The sequence below is a fragment of the Temnothorax americanus genome, unplaced genomic scaffold (assembly GCF_048541705.1).
Source record: "Temnothorax americanus isolate GAGA-0224 unplaced genomic scaffold, ASM4854170v1 Scaffold23, whole genome shotgun sequence".
Taxonomy (NCBI): Eukaryota; Metazoa; Arthropoda; class Insecta; order Hymenoptera; family Formicidae; genus Temnothorax; species Temnothorax americanus.
The window spans coordinates 2756347-2783116 of NW_027509371.1; the positions used below are offsets into that span (position 1 = coordinate 2756347).

Below are 26770 nucleotides of genomic sequence, written 5' to 3' on the forward strand. Positions count from 1 at the left end.
TAAAAGAAGATTCGTTAAAAACGTTCGTATGGAAGGTGAAAAGCATTTTTTTCGCGTTTCACACGTGTAAAAGTTCCGTCCGATAAAAGTCTCTCGCGTGTCGGTTATGCGTTATAATATATAATCGGATTTTATATATTAATTCAGCCTTGACCCCAGGCTTCTGCAATTAAAACTTCCTCTCGAATTGGGAACGAGGTAAGGGAGTATACACTGCAGCCGACTGCGTCGCGCTCGAGAAGCAATTTTTTTTTTTTTTTTTTTTTTTTTTTTTACTACCGTCGAGTCTCGTTCTCGCTGATATAGTCTTCTGCATGGCAGCGCGCGTATATCGCCTTACCGATGGCGAAACGGGGACAGAACAGTCGTTGTCTTTGTTTTTAACCGCAGTGGTATATAGTGTGCCACGCGGTCTGTTGTCGTCGGTCCGTTTGTAGGTGTGTTAAAATTGCGGCTTCTAAACGGGGTCGCCGCGGACACGCTAATAACCGCCGTCGCATTTCCGTCGGAATTGGAACGGCCGATGCACCGCTGGCGCTCTGGGGACGATCGCCTCCGCGTTATCTGCGACCGTGGGACGCAAAATTGGATGCGAAATTGCATCGTTTCTACTTTGCACAAACAGCTGCTGTTCAGCAGTACTCTAGAGCTCATTCCGATTAATCCGTGATAATTAATACGTCTTTCTCTCTATATCGCAGTCGCGGTCGTGATATAAATATAAAGGAAGGTTTATCTCTCTTTCTCTTTTTGTGTAAGCGCGCGCGCGCGCGCGCATGTGTGTGTAATTAATTCAATGCTTAGTTATTGGCTCGACTAATTAAATGATTGACAATTCTCTCCGATCGTATAATAGTCGCTCTCTGGATCGTAGCTCCAGCTATGATATTAAAGAGAATTCCCTCCACGATCGTGAGCCATGTATCCCTGCACGCTGTATTAAATCTCGGTGTCGGATAAATGATACGGTTGATATACGCCTCATTTCGGGTTGTGATATTCAGTTCGACGTCTCTATAGCAGTTTTTATCGTCAAGTCGTACGTGGTAATATCTTCGTAACATTATTACATCAGATATTTGAAGTCACGTGGTTTTGAGAAAGAAAGAATATTATGAAATATATCTATAGGATAAAATTTTATCCTCTGCTTTTTATGCTCCGCGCGTTTTATCCTTTATATCTCTATTGGAGTTTTCGCCACGCCTAATTATTCGACATACGTTATTGGTATATACATGATATAAACTAATCCGAAGCTCGAAACGTTTGCAATGTCACGGGGATACATATTTCACGAGTGGGACCGCGGAATTTGGTTGACTATATATAACGTTAATCCACGTCGGAGAGACGACTCGAGGTAAATCCAGCATGAGAACTGCGCCAAATGGTTGCGGCGAGTCACCGCGCGAGGAATTCTCCTCGTCGTGGTTACGCCGGGGTATCGGATTTCGACTCCGATAAAACGGTAATCGGTATCGCGCGCGGCGGTGTCCCGTGCATTCGTGCGTTGTCAACGTGCGCGTGTGGGCACACGCTGTCTTTTTTTCGGGCACGCGTGTACAATACACATCGCGTATAAAATACCTTTTCCCTACCTATAAATGGACTACCTATACACGCATTCGTCGTGGCCCTCTTTTTTTCGCCATCCTTCGTTCCCCGTTCGCTTTTTTTTAACTACCGAATAGCACCTATATTCTCCGTCATATATATTTCACGCGCTATACGCACACCTCGCGTTCCCGTTTTCTTATTTTCTTCCGCTCTTCCTTCCGTGCGCGCGCATCAATCCTTTGTTTTCCTAGATATTTTCATGTAATACGGAAAATACATACATATAGGATACATACATGGGTAACATGTAAAAATTAAGCAGTCTGTCAAAAATTATTTTCACATCTTTTTGGCGAAAGCTGGATCGTTGTACGGTATTATACCTGTCGGATTGCAAAGGATCGATATGCGCTCAGTCTGTCGATGTGATCGCCGAGTTTACACGCGGCAACGACGAGCCTTCCATTCTCTAACGTCGAATTTCGTTCCATAATGCGAGTAACGGCAACGGTATTAGATAAGGATTGCACGTTTACATAATAAATGACCATCGGAATACTAAAGCGTGACTATTTCGAAATGGCTGATCTCTAACATTATTGTGTCTCTGAAATTTTCCGGTGTCCGATGGAAATAGCCGCGTATACATATGCAAACGATAAGTGAGTTAAACAGTCGTGATCAGTTTTTCATACTTTTTAATTGTCCGCGATATTTTTAACCGGAATAAACTGGACAAACCGCATTTGAAAGAATTATTTTCAATATCGTCATTCATCGCTCGTGACGCATAAAGAAATGATATAAAAAAAAAGAAAAGAAAAATATGGAAAAAACAATCGTGTAAAGTTTCCAGATTTATCTCGAGATATTAAGATAAATTCAGTTGACGTGCACATGTGCGATCGTTTGTTTTTAAAATCGTAAATTTCGTCGCGCTATCGTATATGAGGTATTACATAAAAGCGCGTGTAATATTTGTTCTATCTAAGCAAACGTTGTCCGTAAGCGATTAAGACTTCTCATTTATGGGTGGTATATTATCAAGCGATGTGAAGAAACAATGTTTGCAAATCAAATTGGCAAATAGAAACAAAAAGAGAGACGCCGACCAAAATAAATAAATTAGTGTTGACTTTAATTCTCCGTGAAATAGAGAACTGCACCGATAGATTTCTAGGATAGCGCATTTACCGTTTGATACTCGGCGTTTCGTAAAAAATTTAACGCAACGGGGAGCGACGAGATTTTTACGACGGAAATTAAACGGCGAAGAATCAAAACTATCGGAGCGCGGAGAGCTTAAAACGCATCGTCGTTAATCACGCAGATGGAAATTGATCGCTGCTTGTGTAAACTCGGCTCCGTAAGTCGTGGATATAAATATTTGATCGTGACGCAACTAATTTCTACTTTGCCGAGATCGGGGGACTAGTTACGATCGCCGTGACGCGCAAAAATGGAAAATATTACGCGAATGCATATTCTATTAACGTTAAGTCGATAACAGACTGTACAAAGTAACAACTGGGATAACAATTAGCGAGAGCAAAAGAAATTGCACTAAATAATACAAAAACAATCAAATACAACTTTAAATATAAAACTGTATCTATAATGAACAAATTTGATTACTCATCCTTTTATTCGCTAAGAATCTAATTATAAGACTTATGATCCAATCTCTACCTTCTCAAGAAGTAAGATTACGTGACGTGCTTCACGCATATAGTTTCGTTTTAAAAACTCATCTAAATAATTAGTAATAGATAAACTTTAGCCTTACTATTGCAACAGATAACATGTACTAAACAGAAAAGCCTCATCACGGCGTTCGCATGTCATTGCACTTGTGTCAAGGGTTTTTTTCTTTTACGGGACTGTGACGATGAGAGAGAAAACCGCGGAGTTTATACCGTAGAAGCAGTGGTGTAGTCTTACAAAAACATCACATCAACGAGTCCACATCGAGATACTTGTTCTTGGTTTCCGTTATAATTGCGTACCATAGCAAATTAATCGCGTATCGGTGTTCTATAATTTGCAACCTTATCATGATTAATTCTTGCGTAATTCTTCACACTTGCACATTTGATGTGTACATTATTTATATACTGTGGTCCTACGGCTTGGCATTATATTCTGCACAGATATGAGAATACATCTTTTTGTTCAGTACAAAAAGTCCAACAAAAAAATATATCGACTTGAACTCGCGAAGAAGTTTGCCGAGTTCTTCAGTCAAAATAGATTACCTCTAATCTACTTTATTAATTGGTTATCGCCTACGTTCGCATATGATTTTATCACATGATTTACGCCTTTATATAATTTACGAATGTTCATCGAGTTTACTAGGATCGCGTGTCGTATAATTAATCTTAACGACGCCGTCAGTCTCGCTCGTATATATTTCATCTCATTCTTCATTATCTCGCTAATGACATTCGTAAAAAAATTATCATAGCTTTAAATCCTGAATACAAAATTATTCAACACCGTTCTCGATAAAGTATTAGTTCCTGAGATTGTAATTATTATTTCCCATGTATAATTTATGCGCATACAATAATTTCGAATGTGACGTATATATAACAACGGACGACTAACGACGGGTTAAAATAAAATATACGAACGGAATCGATTCGACCGCTTCGACTACACCACCGCGAAGGGGGAAGGGCACGCTTCTGCGGGTGTCGTCCAGCGGTCATTCCGCGAAAGTCCTCGCCGGCCGGCGTTTCTTCATTCGCATTTCTCCGCCTCGTCTGCGCGAGCAGCCTTCGGCGAGTAGCCGAAACCGCGTAAGAAGTGGCGTCGCGGCGTTCCTCGCGGTTCCTTTCTTCTCAGCCTTTCAGAATCGCTGGACTCGCAGTCAGGGTCAAGGTCACGGTGGTCAAGAGGCGAGAGTGGTCCTGTGCCAGGAGGCGTGTTGCTGCTGCTGCTGCTGTAGCTGCGACTGTGGCGGCGGCGGCGGCTGCTGCTGCTGCTGCTGCTGCTGTTGTAGCTGCGATTGTGGCGGCTGCAGTTGCTGTTGCTGTTGCTGTTGTTGCTGCTGCTGCTGCCTCTTCTGGCTGCACACATGTAACAAGGTTGCATTTTATTACTTTAGTCGACAAATACGAATATGCGTAGAGTATATCGCTGTATTTTATATATTATCCGCATTATAAAAAATTACGTTTATGTAACTTTTATAATGTCATGGGCCTAGTTTACACCGATCTCTTGATACGCGTATCAAATAATATAGTTGAACTGATCAGCCAATCAAATTAATTTACTACTTATTTTTTATTTAATACGCGTATATCAAGTGATCAGTGTAAACTAGGCCATAATTATTATATTAAAATGTAAAGATTAATTAATTATATTGTTAAAATATAGAAGATGTGATGGGAGATAAAATCGATGCGATATAAAAAAAGAGGCATAAAATAAACAATTTTAATGCAATATAATAGCAATCTATTTTGTTATTTCTCGCGGAATAACGCGCCTAGTTCGTCACAGATAACGGAGAAGATTCGGATCGTCGTTTCCTCCGACATGTATCTCTTCCTCCGGACACGCACGTGCTCGGTGCGTTGCTTCTTTACGAAATCAGTTACGAAGCCACGAATGCGCTGAATTATGCGCATACCTTCGCGAAGCTCGATATTCGCGAGGATAACGCGAGCGTACGTATATAGTAGCTCTTTTCCTGCGACGAAAGAACTCTGGAAGATGCGAGATGCGACGTCACCGTCTCTCTCTCTCTCTCTCTCTCTCTCTCTCTCTCTCTCTCTCTCTCTCTCTCTCTCTCTCTCTGCGCATAATAGATACGCGCGTCGCTACAAAAATAACGAATATCGTCGTGTAGTTATCCAGTACGAGCGTCACGATGTCCACGTGAGCGAGATTACGGGCTTTAGATTAGTAATTATAACGGAATGCAAAACTCGTGTCGGTGGTTCAGCGCCAACCGGCAATTATTCGACTTCACAATTTAGAGATGTATCTGCATATCTTTTGTTAGCGAATGCGTCAATACATCATTGATAACGACGAATCTTGTTAGAATGAAACTTATTAGGAGACGTCACTGTTCCAGCGACAGAATACTTTCATCAACATACATGTAGGATAAAAATATGACTCTTTAAAAAAGAACGATTGCTCGGTTAAGAAAATAGAAATTCTAATTATTCGAGAGATTTAATCTTTCGAGAAATAATTTTTCTCGCAGCATTACCTTGGAGACCGGTTCTCAGTACACTTTATTGTCGACCCGATGGAAATTTCCAAGCCGTTACTGTTATCGTGAGACGGCTGTCAGCCGCACACACAGTTCCTATAACCGTAAGCAGTTTAAGAAACCGATTTTTTTTAAGAGGCGCGCGGTTGGTTCGAACAGTTGTCCAAGTCCAAGTCCATTAAATTTCAACGTCTGCGCCGCGACGTCGCGTTTGTTGCGTTCGCGAATGATATCGCAACTAATCCCTCGTGTTAGCAACCGCGCGGCTGTTATCGCGACTGGACGTGCTGCACGCGTCGAGAGAGAGAGATCAATTAGGACGCACCGCTTAATTAAGAGCACTTTTCCTACATCATAATGCAACAATAAGCAAAGGTAATCGGAACAATTACTCGCACGCGACTTCCTCGACGCTGGAAGTCGCGCGCCCGTCCGCGTTACCCCCGGCCGCACACCGGCATATGGCGCATTCTCACGGCGTGAAAGAAACGCACGAAAGAAACACGGTGGAACGGCTTGAAAAGATAAGGGAGAAAGAGAGACTCGCCTTCCGTTTACGCTGCCGAGAGACGGTGCACCGCGCGCGGAGCGTACGCGTCCGAAAGCGCTCTCCTTCCGAGGCTGTAAATAAAGCCTCTCACGGCGTCGAGAAATAATTACATCCTTTCCTTAATAGTCGCTTTTCTTTCGTTTCTGTCGAGACACAATGCGCATTTTTTCGCCATGATTGCAATATCCAACGAGACGGTATATAGTCTCTACGCTTGGCAACGCGACGTTACGAACATTCTTCGTTAGGGTCATGCCGTGGACAGGCTCGCGGAGATCGGCCATCAGACAACGCAATAAGACGTCTTATGTCCCGATTTTGGACATTGTGTTGTCTGACAATGAGCGGTGGTGGTCACCCGTTTTCCCGTCTCCATATTTTTCGGGCAGAGATTTAGGTATTCACGCGAAAAATTTATTGTCGACCGCGCCTTCCTCCCTCCGACGAGAGGGGAGGGATGATATTTGCGGCTCGTCGTAATTAACGGTCACGGTGCGGTTGTTTATTGTAATCCCGGCGAATTGAACGAACGCGCGAGGGGCTCAAACAGGACAGGACGGCAGGCTGAAAGTTGTGCGCGCACAAAGCGAAGCGCGCCGCCTCTCGCGAGCTATTCTCCCTCTCCGAGCGAGCGAGCAAAACTTTTTTGCGTCTGACTCGCGCCGGCGACTTCTCCTTGTATAATGAGACGCAACGGTGAGGACGCGCTCTCCTCGCGCACATTCAACGACGATAATCTATCCGCTGGGCGCTCGCCACGATTTGAAATATAGATGGCCGAGTTTCAGAGGCGCCGTGAACGATGTGTCTCGGGGTCCCGTCTCGTTTTTCTCTTTCTCTCTCTCTCTCTCTCTCTCTTTCTCTCTGGAACGGGTACGGCGACTGGCATATGAAATATGAATTCTCGATCGAAGGCGCTCCAGAACTTCGGACTTTATGTCCGACACGCAGGAGGAACTCTCTCTTTCTCTTTCTCTTTCTCGCTCTCGTTCTTTCCTCTAAATGCGCACGATAGGGGTGAATGAGTTCGGTATCGACTGGATTACTGCTGCGAAAACGTCGCGTCCGTATGAATAAAATTCGCTTGTGCGATGAGTTAGCGTCTTAAGTCGTTTCCCTTCCTTTTCTTTTCGCGGTGAAGGAGACATCACGGCCGGCTATGTTGATTATAGGTCGTCTTTTTCTCTTTTTTTTTTGTGTCCCTGCAAATTATGGTTCTCAGCATACGCGCCATATCGATCCTATTCCCGTTCTGACATATACGCACGTGGACGTTCCTCTCAATGCGATATATTTAAATCTTATACCGTGCAACGAATATTATCGAATATGTCAGAGAGGTAGACGGAATATGCAAAGTATCACGTATGCGACGCGGGAATATTTAATGTCGCGTTTACGATTGGACGACTTTTGTCATCAATGCGGTGCCCCCGATTAAACTTTGCTCGCCCGAAGTGACCTGTTTCGTCTCTTTTAAGCATCGGCGATGACAATTAAGATGCCCCGACACTCATGAAATATTAAGCCAACCAATAATGAACTATAATTTCCTGGCTAAGGGAGGCGTTCACCCGTTCTTTTTATTAGGAGATATCGATTCTATAATACGTAAAGCGTCGAAAAATTGAGATAAATATTCTAATTATAATCTCTGGTAGATCGTTTATGACTTATTATTCGCGGAATCAATTATAATAGAGGAGCAAAAATTACTGCAAACCTATATAATTTTGCGATACGCATTATGTATCTCACGCTATACATTCACAGAAAAATAGAAGTGTTAAATCAACACTGATATACTTGTATACACGCAAGAATATATAATCTTTTTTATAAGAATTTTAACTTTTTATTTTAACTTTTTTTTTTATATAAAACTTTATTATTATTAATTATTATTTAACTATATAAATAACTTTATTCAAGCAAGTTTTCTTCGTTTAACGCAATATAATCTCGAATTTCAAGATTATATATATTCTTGTATATACAAGTATATCAGAGTGTTAATTCGACACTTCTTTCTTTCTGTGTTAAATTTGCGAAAATCTGGTTTTTTATACCTTTCACGTTACTACGTTAAATATTTGAGAAAGATGTAAAATATGAAATAGGGAATAGTGAGAGACAATCGGAGCCACGAGCGGTAATTATTGCGCAATCAAAATTAGTCAATACATATATTCGGGCGTTTCGACAGTTTCTTTGTGTCATCTTCAGCGTGTAAACAAAATTAACATACATGCATGAAAATTGCAAACGATATAAAATTAACGGTCAAAAGCGATAAAATGATATACTCGATCGGTCGACAAGCACAGTCAAATCGATAAAATAATAAAAACCATACGAATGTTCAGTAGTCTGTCAGGCTGCGCAGACGGACACGGAAAGTTTACCGGACACTTATTTGAACGTTATTGATATTAGGTAACCAAAATTTTAGATTCCTTCGTTGGTAATATTTATTCCCACCGTTAACCCATGTACACACCGCTTTTATTATTTTAACCTTCCGATTTCTACCAAACGCTTCACTGACTCACGGCACGTCAGAGTGACAAGTACATTTTAACACTGCGACTTTCTGTTCTGTAATGCTCCGTAAGTAAGAAATTGGAATTGTAATCCTGTGGATTTTAATAATGATACATTACGTTATTTAATAATATATTGCGACTCCGATTTACGCTTTAGAAAGGACAATCGAATTTGAATCTCTCCTTTCTTCCTGGTCTTAAGCGTCGAAGATGCGATCGATTTGGAGCAATTGCATACTGGCATATCCACAGCCTGACAGACTACCGAACATTCGAATGGTTCTTATTATTTTATTGATTTGACTGCGCTTGTCGACCGACCGATTATATCATTTTATCGCTTTTGACCGTTAAATTTATATCGTTTGTAATTTTCATGTATATTAATTTTGTTTACACGCTGAAGATGACACAAAGAAAGTGTCAAAACGTCCGAATATGTTATTGATTAATTATCATTTTGATTGCGCAATAATTACCGCGCTGGCTCCGATTGCCCCTCTCACTATTCCCTATTTGATTTATTCAGGAAAGCCTATACATATAGTTTATTAAAATATGAAAATAACTTTATAGTCGATAGGCCTGTTCGTTTTAGCTGAACTTCTTGCACGGCTTATCTTTCCTCTTTTTCTTTTCACGTTGGAGAGGAAAAGAGAAAAGATAAACCGATGTTCAGCTAAAACGAACAGGGACTCGCGTCTTGAATTTATTCGCAAGAGAAACGTATGCGAAAATTCTGCTCTTACAGAAATGTTGCAAATTGATTGGTTAAAAGCTATATGCGATAGTAAATCGACTTGCAACTTTTCTGTAAGAACAACATTTGCGCATACGTTTATCTTGCGAATAAATTCGCGAAAGAATCGAGCACCAGTCCTTACGTTTTACATTTCGTTTTATTTGGCGTATTTTATCGATGCTCTTCATTGTCTGCTACGGCTATATAGATTATATTATTATATAAATGATGAGTAATTTACATAATCTATTTTAATATCACAGCCCCTCGGGATTTCATGCACGGCTAATTCCAAATTCGATGCAGGGATCGAAGTTAACGTAAATTTCTCAGCTTTTGGAGCTTTATTACACACGTTGCATGTCTATACCTTTGTGAACGATAATCTTGTCAGAAATAGACTCGCAGCGAAGTAAAAAACGAGTGATATTGCCTAATAACTTCCCCCGATTTACTTATCTCGCGAAAGTTTGCACATGTGCGGACGCTTGTGTTTAGTCTGAAAGAAACTTCTGAACTTTATTTGGGAAAGTTCGCGCGCGCGCGCGCGTATAAGAGAGAAATATGTACACATAATGGTTGCGACCGCGTGAATGCCGTGTTGAAATTTTGATGAAGGCTTGGAGGTAAGGTGTTCCTGATGGGCGAAATGTCGGCCGAAACTTTTGTGCCATTTGCCCTAAAAACGTCAGTGGGTTTCATCACCACGCGGAGAACTTCCGGCCAGGAACTTTTTCCTTGGCAATGTAAATTTCTCATTGCAGGTCACTTAATACGAGCACGAAGTTCAAGGACATTCGTCGATTGACAAATAATAATCTCATAATCTGTTTTTGGATTCATTATTGGAAGTTAATGATTTTCTATAAGACTTTTCGTATTCCACCATTTATCATTTTGCATAAATTAAACGAGCTGTTTACTTGTACAGTGTTAATAGATCATGAAGTCAAATTATATCCCAATATATATAACTTAAATTATGTTTATTTATGTAATGCATATAAATTATAAACGTTAAATAACTATGACTGGATCAAAGAAATAGATTTTGTATGCTCTCCCCGTAATATAACATCATATAATTATGTGTTTTTTTCTATATATTTCAATAATATATTACTCATTATATTATAAAAATTGTACAAGTGTAATTTTTTAAATCCTTATAGCCTAATATAAATAGCCTACTGAAGATACGATAAGAGATAATATCCAAAATTGACCCTATTTATTTAACTGTATAAATTGTTTTAACATTTTCGGTTGCGGGTAGATTGAGGTTAGATGGTTATTGAGGTCATCTGTTGATAAGCTAAGTACTTTTTCTCGTGTCACTGATCGTCTTTCCAGCTAAGCCACCGTTCAGTCGTGCGAGGTAAAATATGGGTCGCTTTGAAAGGAACGTGCATTATTTAAATTATTTTATGCTGTAGATAATATTTACTCTCAATATCTGGGAGAGGCTATAGACATAGTTAATATATATCTATTATTATTATTATTATTATTATTATTATTATTTATCACTATATAAATATATAATAGAAATATTTATAATATATATATATATATATATATATATATATACACACATATACATATACACACAATATAATGTTAATAATTTTTAAATATTTTGTTCTTCAACTATCCGGTCAACGTTAACTTGCGCTAAAAATTTAAATTTTTGAGTTTTCGCAAATCGGATATTTGTTTTTCGAATCATTGGCTTTTGGTAGATACGAGACCGTAGACTTCGAGCAAAAAGAAAAATCATCTCGTACTCTTTTATCTCGCGTATTCGAAAGTATCGAGTGCGTACCGGTGTGCTCGCTAGTCTTCGTGCTGTAGTACGGATCCTAGCACTAACCGAGACACTACCGGTACTCAGCTCGTAACGACTCTGCAGCGACGAGGACGATCGATCGAGGTGCTCTCGGTTCGCACGTGCGCAGATTACGTGGTTCTCTCTCTCTCTCTCTCTCTCTCTCTCTCTCTCTCTCTCTCTCTCTCTCTCTCTCTCTCTCTCTCTCTCTCTCTCTTCCTCCTCTGACTTTCCTTTATCATCCTCTATTTCTCTCTATCTCCGTCTCTTCCACCCCATCGTTCCTGTCTCTCTCCTTCTCCATTCCTCTCTCTATGGCTACCACCACACAACCACGTCAGTTGCACGTCGAGGTAAGCCTAACGTAGCTATCCTTCCATAGAGTCACCCACGCGCTCACGTACGTGCACGCACACGTACATAAACACGCATGTACGTGCACGCGCGTATACGTGTCGATACACACATCGATCGGATAGGCGAGGGTGTGCGATGTGGCTTCACGGTGGTGCCGAATGCCTCGCAAATCTTAATACAAAGGGTGGTGAATACATACGCCCGGAATAAGAAAAGCCACGTGGCCACGTCAGCTCAACACGTGCATACCAGTCACCCTTGTTTGCAAATCGCCTTTCACACATATTATTCAGCAATTCAATGTTAATCGCGAAGGTCAATCGATCTTTTGTTTAAATTGATTTAAATTCATGCATCATTAGTGTACGCGTTGCGTACGAAATACGTCATAGAAAAGAGATAATCCCGGGTGATAATCTCCTGTTATATCTTTAAAAGCAGCCCTGGGGCTGCTTCTGAAAATTTTCTGTACGGATTTAGTACATCGCAAAGGCTGTATTACCTTTACCTAGAAATACGGGGATAGGTACTCGTTTTCTACGTAAATTTTCCTCGCATTTAAGCACACGATATTTCCCCATAAGGGACGGAGCGGAGATCCCCTTTGGTTTTACATCAGGCGATACACTTTTTTCTAATGAAAAAAACGCTCCGCGTCGTCGGCGATCAAGCTCACTGTCTTCAAATGTTCAATTCTTCCTCGCTTTACAATCCCCTCCCTCGTTCATTTCATTCCTTTTACTTTCATCGATCGTCGCGTCTCCGACATCGCGCAACGGCATTGACGCAATGACGTCGCCAATGAAAGAAAAAAAAATACGGTGGATGATAAGACATGTTCGTTCGTCTTTTTTTTCTTTCGAGTTCGCTTGTGTGCGCTCGCGTACGTGCGTCGAGTTCGCGTTGCCAGTACGAGCGAATCTTTACCTGGGTTGTCACGATTTCACGCGATGGTGACGTTAATCCACCCGAGGAGAAGCCACGTGAATCGAGCGACACGCGCTATCCGTGTAATTCCCGACTGTCGTTCGGGCATAAGTCTGCGAGTGAATCTCCGCGAACGGGGAGACCCGTCAGCCTTGTTCGACGGACGATTGAAAAAGAAAAAAAAAAAAGATTGTTTGCGAAGCCAATAATTGCATATTGCGATAATAGAACGCCGGTGCTGAAAGCTCAAAGTACGGCCCAGGTGAGCCGAAATAGCCCATCTTGTATCTACAGTCATACTTTGCGCCGGCTATACATAGACATCGATCCGCGAAAGATTCCACGTCGACCGTTCTATGGCGAAACTAAAATCTCTGGGGGAAAAAAAAAAACTATTATACAATATGTCGCGTGCGTGTTATTCGTCGCGGAATAAACGCTGCTCCGATTTTAATTATTAAACGGACACCTGCTTTACGAATTGTTGGAAGGAATCGGAGATGTCGACGTAAATTTGTTTCTCTCCGGTGTTGCACCGTGGTTTACGTACGCTTAAAAATTTAATCTGAATAATTGAAATTTTAGATTTAACGTACAGAGCGAGAAGATAACCCGCAAATAATGCTGCACTCGCGCGATGCTACGTTTTACGTTAATTATTGTAGGCCGGTATCTGATTTCCTCGTGCCTGTGCATTCGCGATCCCACATATGCTCGGCATTAGAGGGACGCATTTAGCGCCGAATGAACACAGAACACAGGCCATTGTTCGCGTCGTGAGAGTGTGCGTCGTGTGCGTGCATCGATCCGCGAGTGCGGCCGTGTGCTAATGAAGTACGAATCGCCGCGGCGCAAGGAGCGATGGCACGTGGCGACGTGGTCGCATGCGTGTTCCCGTTCCGCCTTGGCTCCCTCGTTGCGTAAATACTTACAAGGTCGCGTGACAAAGTTGGCGTCATCAACCCGGCCGGATTTTCCGACGATCCGCGTTGTCCGATTTCCTATTTTCATTATTTAGCGCCGCCGCGCGCGCGCGCGCGAATAGCGGACGGCCGTCCCTCCGGTGCTAAAATAAGAGACAGAAGAGGCTCCGAGTGTACGCCGTTAATGAATAGTACATCGAACGCGCGCACTCTCGAGCAACAGAACTCCTTACTCGACTCCTTAGCGAGGGACCGTTGAGACCGGGTAAGCGAGGAACGCTTCGCCGATCGATTCTGCGCTCCTCGCACACACATAGATTTCCATTTCGCCTACCTGGTCTATCTTTAAGTCACTTATCCTATATACGCTCGACGTGACGTACTCTCGTCTACAATTCCCTGATTCCCGTCGAACGAATTTAGATTGTCGTGCGCATCGAGTTCACCGTTTCGACCGACTCTGTCGTTACTTTCAGTCTCGAGTTGTCTCGTTCCGCGTCCTGTTCCTCAGAAGCGACGGAACTTGGCGGCCAACTTTCTCCCGAAGTTATCGATGTTGCGCGATTGTTGCAATTTTACTTCCTGCGAATAGTCGCGTTATAAGTTGAGTTCTTTTCTATGACGTATAGTCTCCATTTTGCCGGCTATACATTCCTCGATAGTATTTCGGCTTCATGGGCAATCGATGCTTCTCTCGTCAAATATGCACGTGCATGGAATATAAATGTGGGATTATTTTTTCTCTTCAGTCCCGAAATCTGCTTTTCATTCATCTCCTTGCGCAACAATTTTCGTTTCCTTTTCTTAGTGAAAATTGAATTGTTTCCCGTAAACCATTCTAAAATGGCTTCCAAAATTTGGTACTATCACCCATTCGCACGGAACGAGCTGCGATGTATGCGCGCTTCCTAGTGATCATCGATCCGCTTTTAAAGGGGCGTTCACATTGGCGATATACCTATATGACTGGCGTTGTTGGCGGGGAGATGCAGGGCGGCGAAGAGATAGTAGAGAAGGGGTCTGCCTGTGGCAGTCCCAGGGGACCAATGACCCCTAGGCTCGATCACTGTGTCGCGATGCTCGTCACCGACACGGACGACTTTACAAGCGACACCGCAAACTCGGGCAGCCCGGATCGCGAATGTTCGAAGCGAGTTATCGTTAGGCAGGAGAAACGGTGAGCCAAAGGCAATAAGAAAAACGGATAGAGGAAGCGAGCTGAAGAAAGTGAGGTAACGACAACGAAAGTGGACAGAAATAGGGGAGGCGGAAGGAAGAACGAGAAAGAACGAAGGAACGAGGAAAGGACAGAGAGAGGATAGACAACGCGATCGTATGAAGGGAGTAAGAACGAACAGGAAGAGAGAGACAGACAGAAAAAGAGAGAAGAGAACGACGAAGAGCCGTCCCTCGACTTTTTCTTCTTCTAACTTTAGGTCGTCTTCTTCAGCTCTTTTCGCTCGTTCTTGATCCCTCTCTCTCTCTTTCTCTCCATTCGTTTTCCCGATCCCGTCTCTCCCTTTCTCGTGCGGTTTCTTCCTCTCTTTGCGGCGGGAACGTGGGCGTGGACGTGGGCGAGGTGAGTCTTCAGGGCCAGGGCCGGCGAGCGTCGGCCGATCCCGGACCGGACGTCTCGTAAATCGTGCGGACCCTCGGATTCTCTCGTCCTCCCATCGACAGCTACGTCCCTGCCGATCCAATTCTATGGCGGGAGATCTCCTCGGGAGATTCCATCGTAGAGCAGGACGGAATCGGGCACACACAGGAGTGCGCAATACTCCGCGAGAAAATATCGCCGCGGCTATTATATCGCAGTTACGAGCGGATGCGCGCGAATTCGATTAACTCGGCCTTTCGATCGGGATCGAACTCTATGAAGTCTTCGAAAAAAAAAGCATCCGGATCCGGACTCGATCGAACGGTTGCAAGTTGAAAAGTTTAGCAGGTAGAATTATATCCGACTATATCCGGATATATATTTAAAACATTCGTGTAATTTTTTTTTTTTTTAATAGATATTGTGTATAAATACTTGATGCTTTCTTCGCGTGATTTGAGCGCAGGCTTACTTCGCCATTACGATAGACCTATGCTTATCAATATATATGTGCCATTACGCTTTTCAAGATGCGTTTATGATTTATTCCATCTACCGGCACGTAAATTAATTATACGAAGGGCAGGGATGTGCGCGACCCTTCCCGCCGTTTCCTGCGTATCGATTCGTCGTTACATCATCGAGAACGACACCAGAACTGTCTATTATTTTTTAATTATCGCTTGATTACTCGACGTTGCACGAGCGTCTCGGGCGCCTTCTTGCAACATGCGCAGAAAGTCTTATCAACGAGTGATGTACATCCTGTTGATTTATAAAGTTGCACGACGAATACTAATCGGAGCGATACTCTCTCGAGATGTATTTTTGCGACGTTTGCCATACAGGGAATGACGCGATTATGCAAGCTAATTATGCAAGAAATACCGCCATATGAGCAAATAATGGGAAAAATATTGTCGTTACATGCGCTCGATGTAACTCGAAGATAAGGTATCGTCTTTTGCTTACGTAAATAGTGCACTTTTTGTCAGCTACATTTCTCTCACATACGTATTATATACTTTCTCCAGATCTCTCTATTTTTTATTATAATAATATAAAATCAAATTAAAATAATAAATAAAGTCAAGCTCGTCTTTGCAAAGCAACTGGAAAAGACTTGGGTCATAAAGCGATTAGAGCAGGTAATTAGAGATTAAAACAATAGCGCTTTATTATCGTTTAGCTGTCGGAATGCGTTTCGATTACACAGCTAGAGTCTTTATCAGCCGACAAGAAATATCAATGAATAAATAAATAACGTAAATCGAGTTAGTTGAAACGTATATGTTGAAATGAGAAGTATGTATAAAAAATATTCAAATAAAATGAAAAGAACTAATTTAACCCGCTTCGAAACGTTCCGACAGTTAATAAACGATAACAAATCGCTATTATTTCAATTTCTAACTCCTCCGCTCGTTTATTATCCCATGTCTTTTCCAATTAAAATCATATTATTCTTTGCATGTAATGGAACTAAAACCCACATGTTGTTCAGCGGAGAAACTTGAAACCTGAACTGCAAATTGAAATCTAACCATAACAGTAGGTATGAATATTCCGAAATATAAGAAATATGAGACGATTCTTTCGGCGAAATCGTTACGCCGGAATAACAAATTGATTTCTCCCACCCTGCCTCCCTTTGACCGCCCGCCCGCCCGTTCGCTCGCGAGAGGGTTAAACCCCGGTGAAATTTTTGCTTCCTGTCCGGCGTTTTCCCTCCTGCTCTCCGCGACCCTCCGCGCTTTTGAATTCCCCGTGCCCTGTGCGCGATCGATGAACGTGTTCGTGTCGACGTCACACAACGACAACAACGACGACGAGGGCCCTCTCCTCTAATGCCTCTCCCTCTCATTAAAGCCGTCCGCCCGCGCTCGGCGTCCTCGTCGGCGGAGAGTAGCATCCTAATGCTATTTACACAAGTGCCTCTGCCGTGGCGAAAGGGCGTTCGGGACCCCGCGCCTTTCGTCGAGGCCGTGCATGTGGCACACGTAGCCGCTGGTGCTCGTGTTTACGTCGCGCGGAGATCGCGCGATCAAGCACCGTGTAATCCCAAACGCGAGAGAGACCGAGGGACTTCCCGGCCGGTCTCTCTCTTTGTCCCTTCTGAGAGACCCGCGTCTGTTAATTGCCGACGAAGTCCTTTTGTCCCTCGCGTTTCATTAGCGCGACACGAAGAGATTTAGCGCAAGCTACTCTCCCGGCCGGGCCTGTGGCGAATCGATAAACTTGCGGATACCGATTTCCGTAAACGTTACAAAGACGCGAAATTTTCGTCGGTTTAATTTACATAAGTAATTTCTTATTTCGTATCCATTATTTACCACGAAGGTGTCAAAACAAATATAAATTTAGAATGTTTTTATTGTCTATCTGTTGAAAAACATGTTTTCATGTTATACGAATAAATATCTATTTTTGATGACGATATTGAGAATGGGAAATATATTAACAGCGATATATTAATTAAAGTTATAGGTATTAATTAAAGTTTATCGCAATGTGACATATGGTTATAATTTTTCCTCAATGAGGGGGAAAAAGTAAACGAGTAGAATTTAGACGCCACTTGAAGGACGAATGAGAAAGTCGTGGTCTTATACCGATCAAATTAATACAAGGCTGATTTATCGAGGCAGCTTCCAAGCTTGCCAAGCGGCCTAAACATAATATAAGTAAACGAAGTGATCCTTCACGAATAACGACGTCGGAGACGTCCTTCCTGACGTGACCGATGAAGAGAATTAGCATACCTACCGTCACCGAATAACCTTATCCTTTCTACCCACGTATTGTTATCGATCCTTCGAATCTATACCCGAGCCTATGAATCCTAAATATGCGGGACTTGCGCAATGGTACTTTTCCATTGTCATCGTCGTCGTCGTCGTCGTCGTCTTCGTCGACGTCGATGTCGAGCTTGCGAATTAGGCATAGACAAACGAACGTGATACGAGAAGTCGAGAAGCGTTGCCACGACCCAGTTTCGCATTGTGCCAATGCAGCCGATCGTGCGGCGGAGCAGGCGATCCTAATTAGAGAAGTCTCGATCGCCAATTAGCGATCGAGAGCGTTCGCCGCAGGATCGAGAGAGTGACGACTTCCTGATCGAGAGTTCCTTCGCAAGACGAATTGCGCGTTTCCGAGCGAGCGCTGCCAAAAATTTCGGTGTACGCTACGTACAATTTCGGGGGTTCTATTCTAAGCTGTACTCGAATAGGTGGCGAGACGGTTGAACGCGGCGCGGAACCATGTAGAATTTTGTGGACAGTGAGGATAAAAAGGGTCGACCTCTCGAACACGAACGGCGAGAAAAACGAAACGGAACTTTAGGTGAAAACTTTCGCTATCGCATGGCAATTACTTTTTTTTTTTTCGAGGCGTCTATTTATTTTCGTTACCAATTACGTCTAACGACGGTCATCAATCCTTCCTCGGACGCCTCCGCGGGGGTTGGTATAGTAGGTCATGCTCGACCTGTCGACGTAGGAGGCGTGATACCAAGGCGCCTGTCGCGCACGGGCGTACGATCTAATTTAAATATTTAACAGTGTCGATGTACGTGTGTACGACGTGCGATCGGTTCGTTATAAGCTCGAGTGGCAAGCCCGAGTGCGGTGGAGTTTGTTAGTCACGTCGCGATAGCGCGCGGTCGCTACGTCGGTATTAAGATGCAAATGAACCCCGCATCGTCGCACCGACGACCACAGTCACCATCGCCAGTCGTCGATTCCACCTAGGATCAGCGAATCAAACGGAATCGCGAAGCAGCAGTCTCTCTCTCTCTCTCTCTCTCTCTCACGCGCGCGCCTCGCGATTCGTATGCATAAACATGACGAATCTCTCGGGGGTGTGCAGACGGTCGATATAAATGATACAAATTTAATCGTCCTACGAGAGACGGGGACGGCATTTCAGTCATTTCACATGCGTGTGAACATGTCGCCGGGTGTTAATAGCACGGAAGGGATCAACGTGTACTTCCTGCGATTGCGCCCGTCGACTCCGACGTCGATTTTCTTCCAAACATCATCGCGCTTCGTCGTCTCTCTCTCTCTCTCTCTCGCTCATCTCTCGCATCTTCCGTGCCCGTTCGACGAAAACAACATTGTTTTCGCGCACCCGGTTCGTCACGATCGTTATTAAGGCCGACCTATTTGCGCGTGAGTTACGCGAAGCATCGATGTGCCACTCTTTGTTTATTTTTTTTATATTTCCTCCGTTCACCTCTTTCGCTCTAAATATATCCGAAGTGCCGGCCGCCTCGCTCTAGCACGCCCTCCGTGCGTTTCAGCGGATATATTGCGCTCTGAACGTTTGATTATATCAAATACCGCACTAGCGTAATTTATATCGTTAGATAACTCAGCGGGAAAAATGTGTATAATAATCATCATTATCGACGCTTCGTCCCGATTATCCTCGAGCGGTCTCAAGTTCATTAGTCGCCCGTAATTTTCTCAGCGCAACCAATTGAATTGTTTACTTCGAAAGAAGCAATCGCGTGATTCATATTGAACCGTATTAATTTTAACCGTGTATTTTTTATCGAAATCAGTTGTGTTTCTTTAGAAGTCTACTTTTCAAATAAACATATTTTACGAGCTCTTTTAGCTTTTATGTGAAACATTCTAACATTCTAACATTATGTAAAAAATTCTAAGAAAAAAATTGAACAAGATATTTTCTTAAAAAATTACGAATAAGTTTAGTCTTTGCACACTGGAGTCTACTTAGATTTCAGTTGATACTTCTATGTTTCTTTTATGAAATTTAAACTTTTTTATATATTATTATTTGGCGATGCTATTTGCATGCTCAGTCATTTTGCTTTTTCTCGCTCGCCAGAGTCATTACGTGAATCAGCAAAAGAAACTTGAGACCACGGTGTGAGGTAGAAGGCGAACGCAAAAGCAAACGTAAAAATGAATTTTTACCTGCCGAACAACGGATGCCATAGCTGCGATTCATCCGGCGAGCTCGCGGTAGAGCTCACTTCCGACTCCTGCTTGAGCAGTCCACTGCGCACTCTAAGCAAGGACGAATAGGGGTTGACGCGCGTTCGCCCGCCGTTCGATAGGTCTATGGGCTGCATCGGCATCAGCGTGCAGATCGGCTTGCAGCTGAGTTTGGGCCTGCCACCAGTGACAATGGTGCGGGTGAGTCCGCTGCCTCTCACGCCATTCCCGTTCGTCGAACCGGACAGTCCTTTGTTAACGGCGCCGTTAAGGGCGACTCTAGGTTGCTGCGGTAACGAGTGCCGCGACCTGGCGACCGGGCCTTCGCCGTGGTCCAGCACATGCTGCAGATGTGCCAGCGATATCACTAGCAGATCGGGGTCCCGGAGAAGATCGGGCCTGGTGAGGGCTTCGGGCAGCCTGAGTTCGGGCCTGCTGGACAGTAATTTCGGTATCTCTGTCGCCGGCGCGGCAGCCAAACCTGGCAAATAGTCGCGAGGTACTAGGAGAGGATCGGGAATCAGGTGGCCGACAGTCTCGATCAGTTCGCGAAGCTGTCTGGCCGGATCCAAGAATTTGTCCATGCTGCTGGACGTGGAACAGATGATCTGATCTTGATCGGTGAAGTGGCCCCTCGTTTTACTAACGGTTTTTTGGTAATAGGCGACCTGGCTCTTTTGCCGTTGTCCGGTCGCCGGTTGCCACTCGGCGGACATCGGTCTCTTGGGCGCGGCGCGTTCCGCATAAAAGGTACTGTGGATATCGCCGCTGGACATTGGCCGGCCGGAGTTTCTCGCCTCCTGACTGTGAACGTTCAGACGTTCCTGGAAGCCGCGCTGATTAGTCCTTCTCGCGTTCCTATCGATGCTCGAGTGCACGGGTCGAGAAATAGGCTGATCGACGCTCTGATCGGACCGGATCGGCACTATCTCCTTCGCCTTGTCATAATCCCGCGGATCCGCGCAGCTAGACGAGGCCAAGATGCTCTTCAACGTCAATTCGCTCTTGGCGTCCTCCGAGCAGGAAACCGAACACGGCGGACTAGGAAGTAACCTCTCGAGATATGCCGACGACGGTCTCCTGGACGCGGGAGAACAAGGAATTCCACTGGGCTGCGGCGAGACCACGGTGCCGCGGGATCGCAGCTCCTCCAAGACCTGCTCGTCAAAGTGCTCGAGATCTTGATATTTACCTTTGGCCTGCGCCTCGCTGTTTCTACCAGAGCCGATCCAGGCGTGATCGCTCTTCGTATTCTCCAGCGGGGTTTTGCGATCGTCCTGATTGCTTCTGGTACCGGGCCCGTTATAGTAATCCGCGTCGATACCGTCGTACGCCAGTGAATCCGCCTTCTGCTGTCTGAGATCTTCCAGAACTTGCGAGTCGCAGTCGTCCTCGTCTTCCTCCTCGTCCCCGTCCTCCTCGTGGGGAAAGCCGTCCACCTTCATTTCCTCCGGATACACGTCGGCCTTGTTGAAACTAACGGTGCTCTCGGGCGACTCGACACGACGCTTCGTGTTCGGCGAGGCTGTTAGCTGGCCGGAGACACTCTTGTAGCGGTAGCTCGGTATAACGATCGATAGACCCGGCAGATTGCGAGGGGAGCCGTCGCGACCAAAGTCGTTCGCGTTCTTCAGCAGCTTCTCGACACATTCCGCTTGAGAATCTGGCGATCTGCTCGACGAGGATGCCTTTGAGGGTGGTCTCGCGGGCGGCGCGATCGGACTCTTACCGATTTCAGGCGTGTGGGTTCTCATTACGGACACCGAGAGCCCCGGCGTATTCCTCAGGGCGTCGAGGAGCTTCGAGCTGTCGTAATCGAGCTTCATCGGCTCGCCGGGTTCGTCCGGCGCCTCCTCTTCCTCAGTCGGTATGCTCGGCCTCCACGTGACGAGAGAGTCCGATCCGCATTTCGGTCGATCGAAGACGAAACCGCCGTCGGCCTCGGCGACTTTGCAGGAATTCGCAGTCGTCTCGGCGTTATTCTTCATCGAGAGCAGCCCGAGATTGTCCTCTACCCGGATCTTCTCGTCTTCTACCTCCTCCTGCAGGCAGCAATCCTCCAGAATCTTTTCTTCGTGCACCTCCAGCTTATCGTCGATCTCGCCGTCTTGGTCGACGTTGAGATCCGTGTCCTTGACTTGCTCTCTCTCAGCGGATTGCTCCTCGTCGAGGACCTCGTAGGTCTTAGTGGAGTCCACCGGCAGATCGGCGCTGGGAGTATCAGTAGCGAGAACGGGCGAGGCCGTGGCGTCTATCATGTTCAATATGTCCTGAATACCCGCCTTGTTCATCCGATTCGATTTCTCGCTATTCTCCTCCTCCTCCACCTCCTCGTTGTCCATCTCTTCCTCTCTTTCCTCCTCATCTTCTTCCGCCACGGTGCTCTCCTCATTCTCCTCGTTCCGCTCGTTATTTTCCTCTATCCGCTTCGCCTCACTCGCCGTCGCGTCCTTATTTCTCGTATGGTGAACGATATTTTGATGCGTGCTCTCGGGGAGTTGCGACAGTTGCAGCAGTTCCAGCACGACGCGCGGCTGGAACAGCTTGTCCATCTGCAATCTCTGCAGGTTGATCCAGCCGTTCAATCTATGCTTATTCTTCAAATTGGACAGACGATCCTTCAGCTTGCTATGCTCGTGATTTTTACCCTCCTCGCCATTTTTCTCTCCGCCCTCGTCATCGTTAATTTCATCGCGCGCCCTCAAGGGAGAGGAATATCCTCGACGATTCGTCTTTTCATCGTAACCTCTTCTTTCCGCCTGCTTCTTTCTGCCTGCGCCTTCGCCAGTAAGCAAACCGTTCGTCGTGCCGTTCGGCGAATACATTCGCGGATGGCACCGAAGGGAGCTCGCCGTCGCGCTTGCCGGTTCTTGGAGACATTGCTTGCCGTTCTCCTTCTCGTCGTTGGACGAGACCGAGGAGGCCGGCGACGTGTCGGCCATGCCCGTCGTTGTCTTCATGCAAGCGGCGGCTTCGGCAATCGCGTACCCGTTGGACGTGGTGCGCGGTATCGAGCGCCATCCTTGCGCGGTCTTGGTGAGCTTGATGCGATTACGTTTGTCGTAATCCTCGCATCTCACCTCGACGATCCTCTGCTCGCGCTGCGACGCCCACAGGAAGATCGGGTTGATCTTCGGTCGCTTCTCCGCGGGCTCGTCCAGCGTCTCGTCCCGTGGCGCTTCGTCCCGGACGCGCTTCTGATGCTTCTGATGATGATGGTGGTGGTGGTGGTGGTGATGATGGTGGCGTCTTTGACGTCGGGGCACTGTGCCCCGCGCAGGGGCCCCGCTCATTACTCCATTCAACGAACGGTGATTACTCTGTCTCTCTCGTCCGACGGAATCGCTTCCGGTCCCCCGACTGCTGACCGATCGATCGATAATGACTTGGGCGATGACCGGGCGGTGACCGTTATTGAATTATCGCGACCACTGCGTAATGCGACACGCGATTTTCTTTGCGCGCGCGCGTATCACCTTCCTACGTGTGTGACTTACAATTAGTCTCGTGGTTCACATATTTCCTGTCGCGCTTCCGCACGTCGCGGCGACGTACCTCTTGAACGTGATCGCGACCCGGCGTTACCGGACCGGTTACCGTTCCGCGCATCGTGGACACCCGGTAGGCGCGCGCGCGCGCGCGCGCGCGAAACGATCGCGCGGCGTGTGGATCGCGCGGATTCAATCGCGCCAGACCGAAACCCCGGAGACCGTTCACCCGACTCGCTCCCGCGCGATCGATTCTCAAGGCCACCGCGCCATTGTCGACCCGGAACGAAGCTTCCGCCGCCGATTCGGGACGAATCCTGTCGCGACACCACCACCGCTTTCGTCCCTTATCGTCCCGACGCGGCTGATGCGAGCAGCTCGTCGACGTCTGCTCGTACGTTCCCGATCCCGAGCTCGGTCGCGCCGCCGACGTCGCTGACGCTCGCGGGGTCGCCGGCGTTCATCCGGCTATCGAACCGTGACACGGCGCCTGATGTCGCGCCGCCGAACAGGGATACGCAAGAGTGACACGGGCGCGGGCGTCGATCCTCATCGAAGCTCGTTGCCGCGGCGCGTCGACTCGCGCGAGCTCGCGGCCGCTGACGACGCTGGGCACCGAGCTCGACCCATCGACCGGCCAACGAGCCTCTCGCCCGTTCTAGCCCGTTCTAGCCCGGCTACAGCTTCTCGCCTATAGGTGTTTCTCTCGAAGCGGGGTGTTTCTTTCGAGGAACGCGAGGGCACCGACACCACGAGGAAGATGAAAACGTGCCGGGGAAGAATCGCCAATAAGATCGAAACTTGGCGAACGATCGTGCGATTCGCAATCCGTACGTTCCACTCCGCGGCGGGGTATCCCGCCACGTATATATTCACTTTATATCCTCGGTCTGCGCTCGGTCACTCGCGCTTACTCCACGCCGTGCGAATTCGGAGCACCGCCGCCGCGTCCTGGGATTGTCATCGATGACATAACACACGGTGCGGGCGTAGCAGGCCGCCCACCGGTTACACGCTACAGACGGAGTCACTGCCTGGGAGCTACTGGCGGTCTGGCGGTGGTGCCTCCTCGTTGCCTTCCTCTACGCCGTCGCGGCCGCGGCCGCCGCCGCCACCGCTGCCGCCGCCACCGACGTCGTCCTCGCCGCCCCCGCTCCGCGGGATCGCGACGCAGGTGCGGCTCGAGCGTACGTCCTCTTGATATATCGAGTTATAACTCGAGAGGAGACCGCGACCGCGCGCTCTTCGATTAGGGACTCTTCAAATGCATCCGTTCGCCTAATTAGCCTAATAGGTACCTTCGATCTTGAACATTTTTCTTAATACGTAATTTGTATTAAGAAAATATTGTATCTTAACCCTCTCAAGCGGTGGGATCTTTGGATCCCTCTCCATCCACAGTTTGGTTTAATAGAACAAAGCTAATCATGTTATTTAATAAAAATGTCAAATATTCTTTTCATTCTATACATATTACATATGTATAAGTACATGGAAAGTAAAATATTTCGCAATAGATGATGTACCTCTAATATTATAAGAATATCTTACAACACTGTCAGCATCTTTTTAATGAATGATATATTATGAAAATCTTTGAGAAAACTTTCTTTTTTTCAAGTATACACATTTTCATTGACGTCGGTTTGCACATGCAATTTATTAAATACCTCTTTCTAACTCTATTAAATATACATTGTACTTTCGTTATAAACTAAACGTGATACAGAGTGAAATTATAATAAAATTCGTGCTCGATACTCGGAACTTTGGAACAGGGTAAGGTGTGGATAGCGACAGCACTGCAATGGTAGGCTCTTATCCCTCGCCCCGAGGCCGAGGCAGCGGCTCGCGAGCGGAGTACCGACCGTGAAGAGAGGAAGAGAGACAGACAGATAGAATGGTGGAGATAGATAAGGTTCCAGCGAGAGATAGATCGGGAGAGAGAAAGAGAGAGATTGAGAGGGGGGAGGGGAGGGAAAAAGAGGGAGAGCGCCTCTGCACTGTATATGCACGCGTATACAGAGTGTACCGAAGGTAACATCGGCCACAATAGCGTCGATTGATTGCTGAAGGTCGGGAGAAGTTAAGCTTTTACGATCGCTTAATCGCCTCGACGACATCGTGTCGTACTCCGCGAAACAAAATCCGTCCACCCCTCCTCTCACTTCTTCGTTTTCTCCCTTGTTCAAAATCCCCGTTGCATAATGCACACGCCTATACAGTGTGGATCGAAGATATCTAGAATGGTTGCGGGGGGCAACGCGCTCCGGTTGTGGCGGAAGCTCCGTTCGCGTCGGAACTCGAACTTTCGAGAAGTATGAATATTCTATAATCGGGAGATAACACGTTGGTATCCACCTTGCTATCTCGCTCCCTTTTTTAAAAAATAATAAGTCTGATTTATCGCGAGCGTCAAGGAAATTTATATTTTTAGTTACTAATTAATGGGGTTCGCGTATATGTATACGATAACACAACGCGATAAGCTACTTATTTTAGCTTAATTTTCGAGCGTAATTATGATACGAGCGTATAAAGGTGATTAAGCAGCTTATAGTTAATAGCTTTATCATCTTCTTCATTTTCCTTTTTACAAGTTCTTAGCGTCTTTTAGCACATTTTTTTTTAGCGCGTGCGACCTGCGCGGCGCGAACGCGATGGTATGTCGGTGGGAAAGGGCGCCAACGAATAAATCCGAAGTTGATATCCGCCTCTCCCCCGTGTCCACAAATCGGGCACACGTGTCGCCAACTACCGAACCACTCCACTCCGGTCACTCCGGAGTAAACCGGTGCAATTCCTTCGTGCGTTGCGCGAGGGAATCTCGTAAAAGGGCGTGCGAAAGGGACAGATTTCTCGGCGCGAGCAACGAGGGTATAGTTTTCGATAGACAAATACCTTCACGCTAAGTGCTTCCAGTGAGGGGGACCCCGAATCGCGTTCACTCCAACACCGCGATACGAGCGATCGAGCGAGCCAACGAGAGAGCGAGAGAGAGAGAGGGATGAAGTCGGGTTCTCTCGAGTAGGGGAAAGGGCCACG

General features: G+C 45.9%; 2 protein-coding genes across 2 annotated transcripts in view; both read right to left on the bottom strand.

The window, feature by feature from the left end:
* Positions 1–245: 245 nt before the first annotated feature.
* LOC143898378 (uncharacterized) lies at positions 246–24790 on the bottom strand. Its single transcript, XM_077407809.1, has 2 exons — positions 20217–24790; positions 246–4634 (listed from the first exon to the last, which is right to left on the bottom strand). The coding sequence occupies exons 1-2, from the start codon at positions 23528–23530 to the stop codon at positions 4457–4459; spliced, it is 3492 nt and encodes a 1163-aa protein (XP_077263935.1). The 5' UTR covers positions 23531–24790; the 3' UTR covers positions 246–4456.
* The window catches only part of Trp1 (translocation protein 1), a 66698-nt gene continuing 45732 nt past the window's right edge, over positions 5805–26770 (bottom strand). The window contains exon 6 of the mRNA XM_077407838.1: positions 5805–5815. The gene's annotated coding sequence lies outside the window, so the exon portion shown is untranslated. The remainder of the gene's footprint in view (positions 5816–26770) is intronic.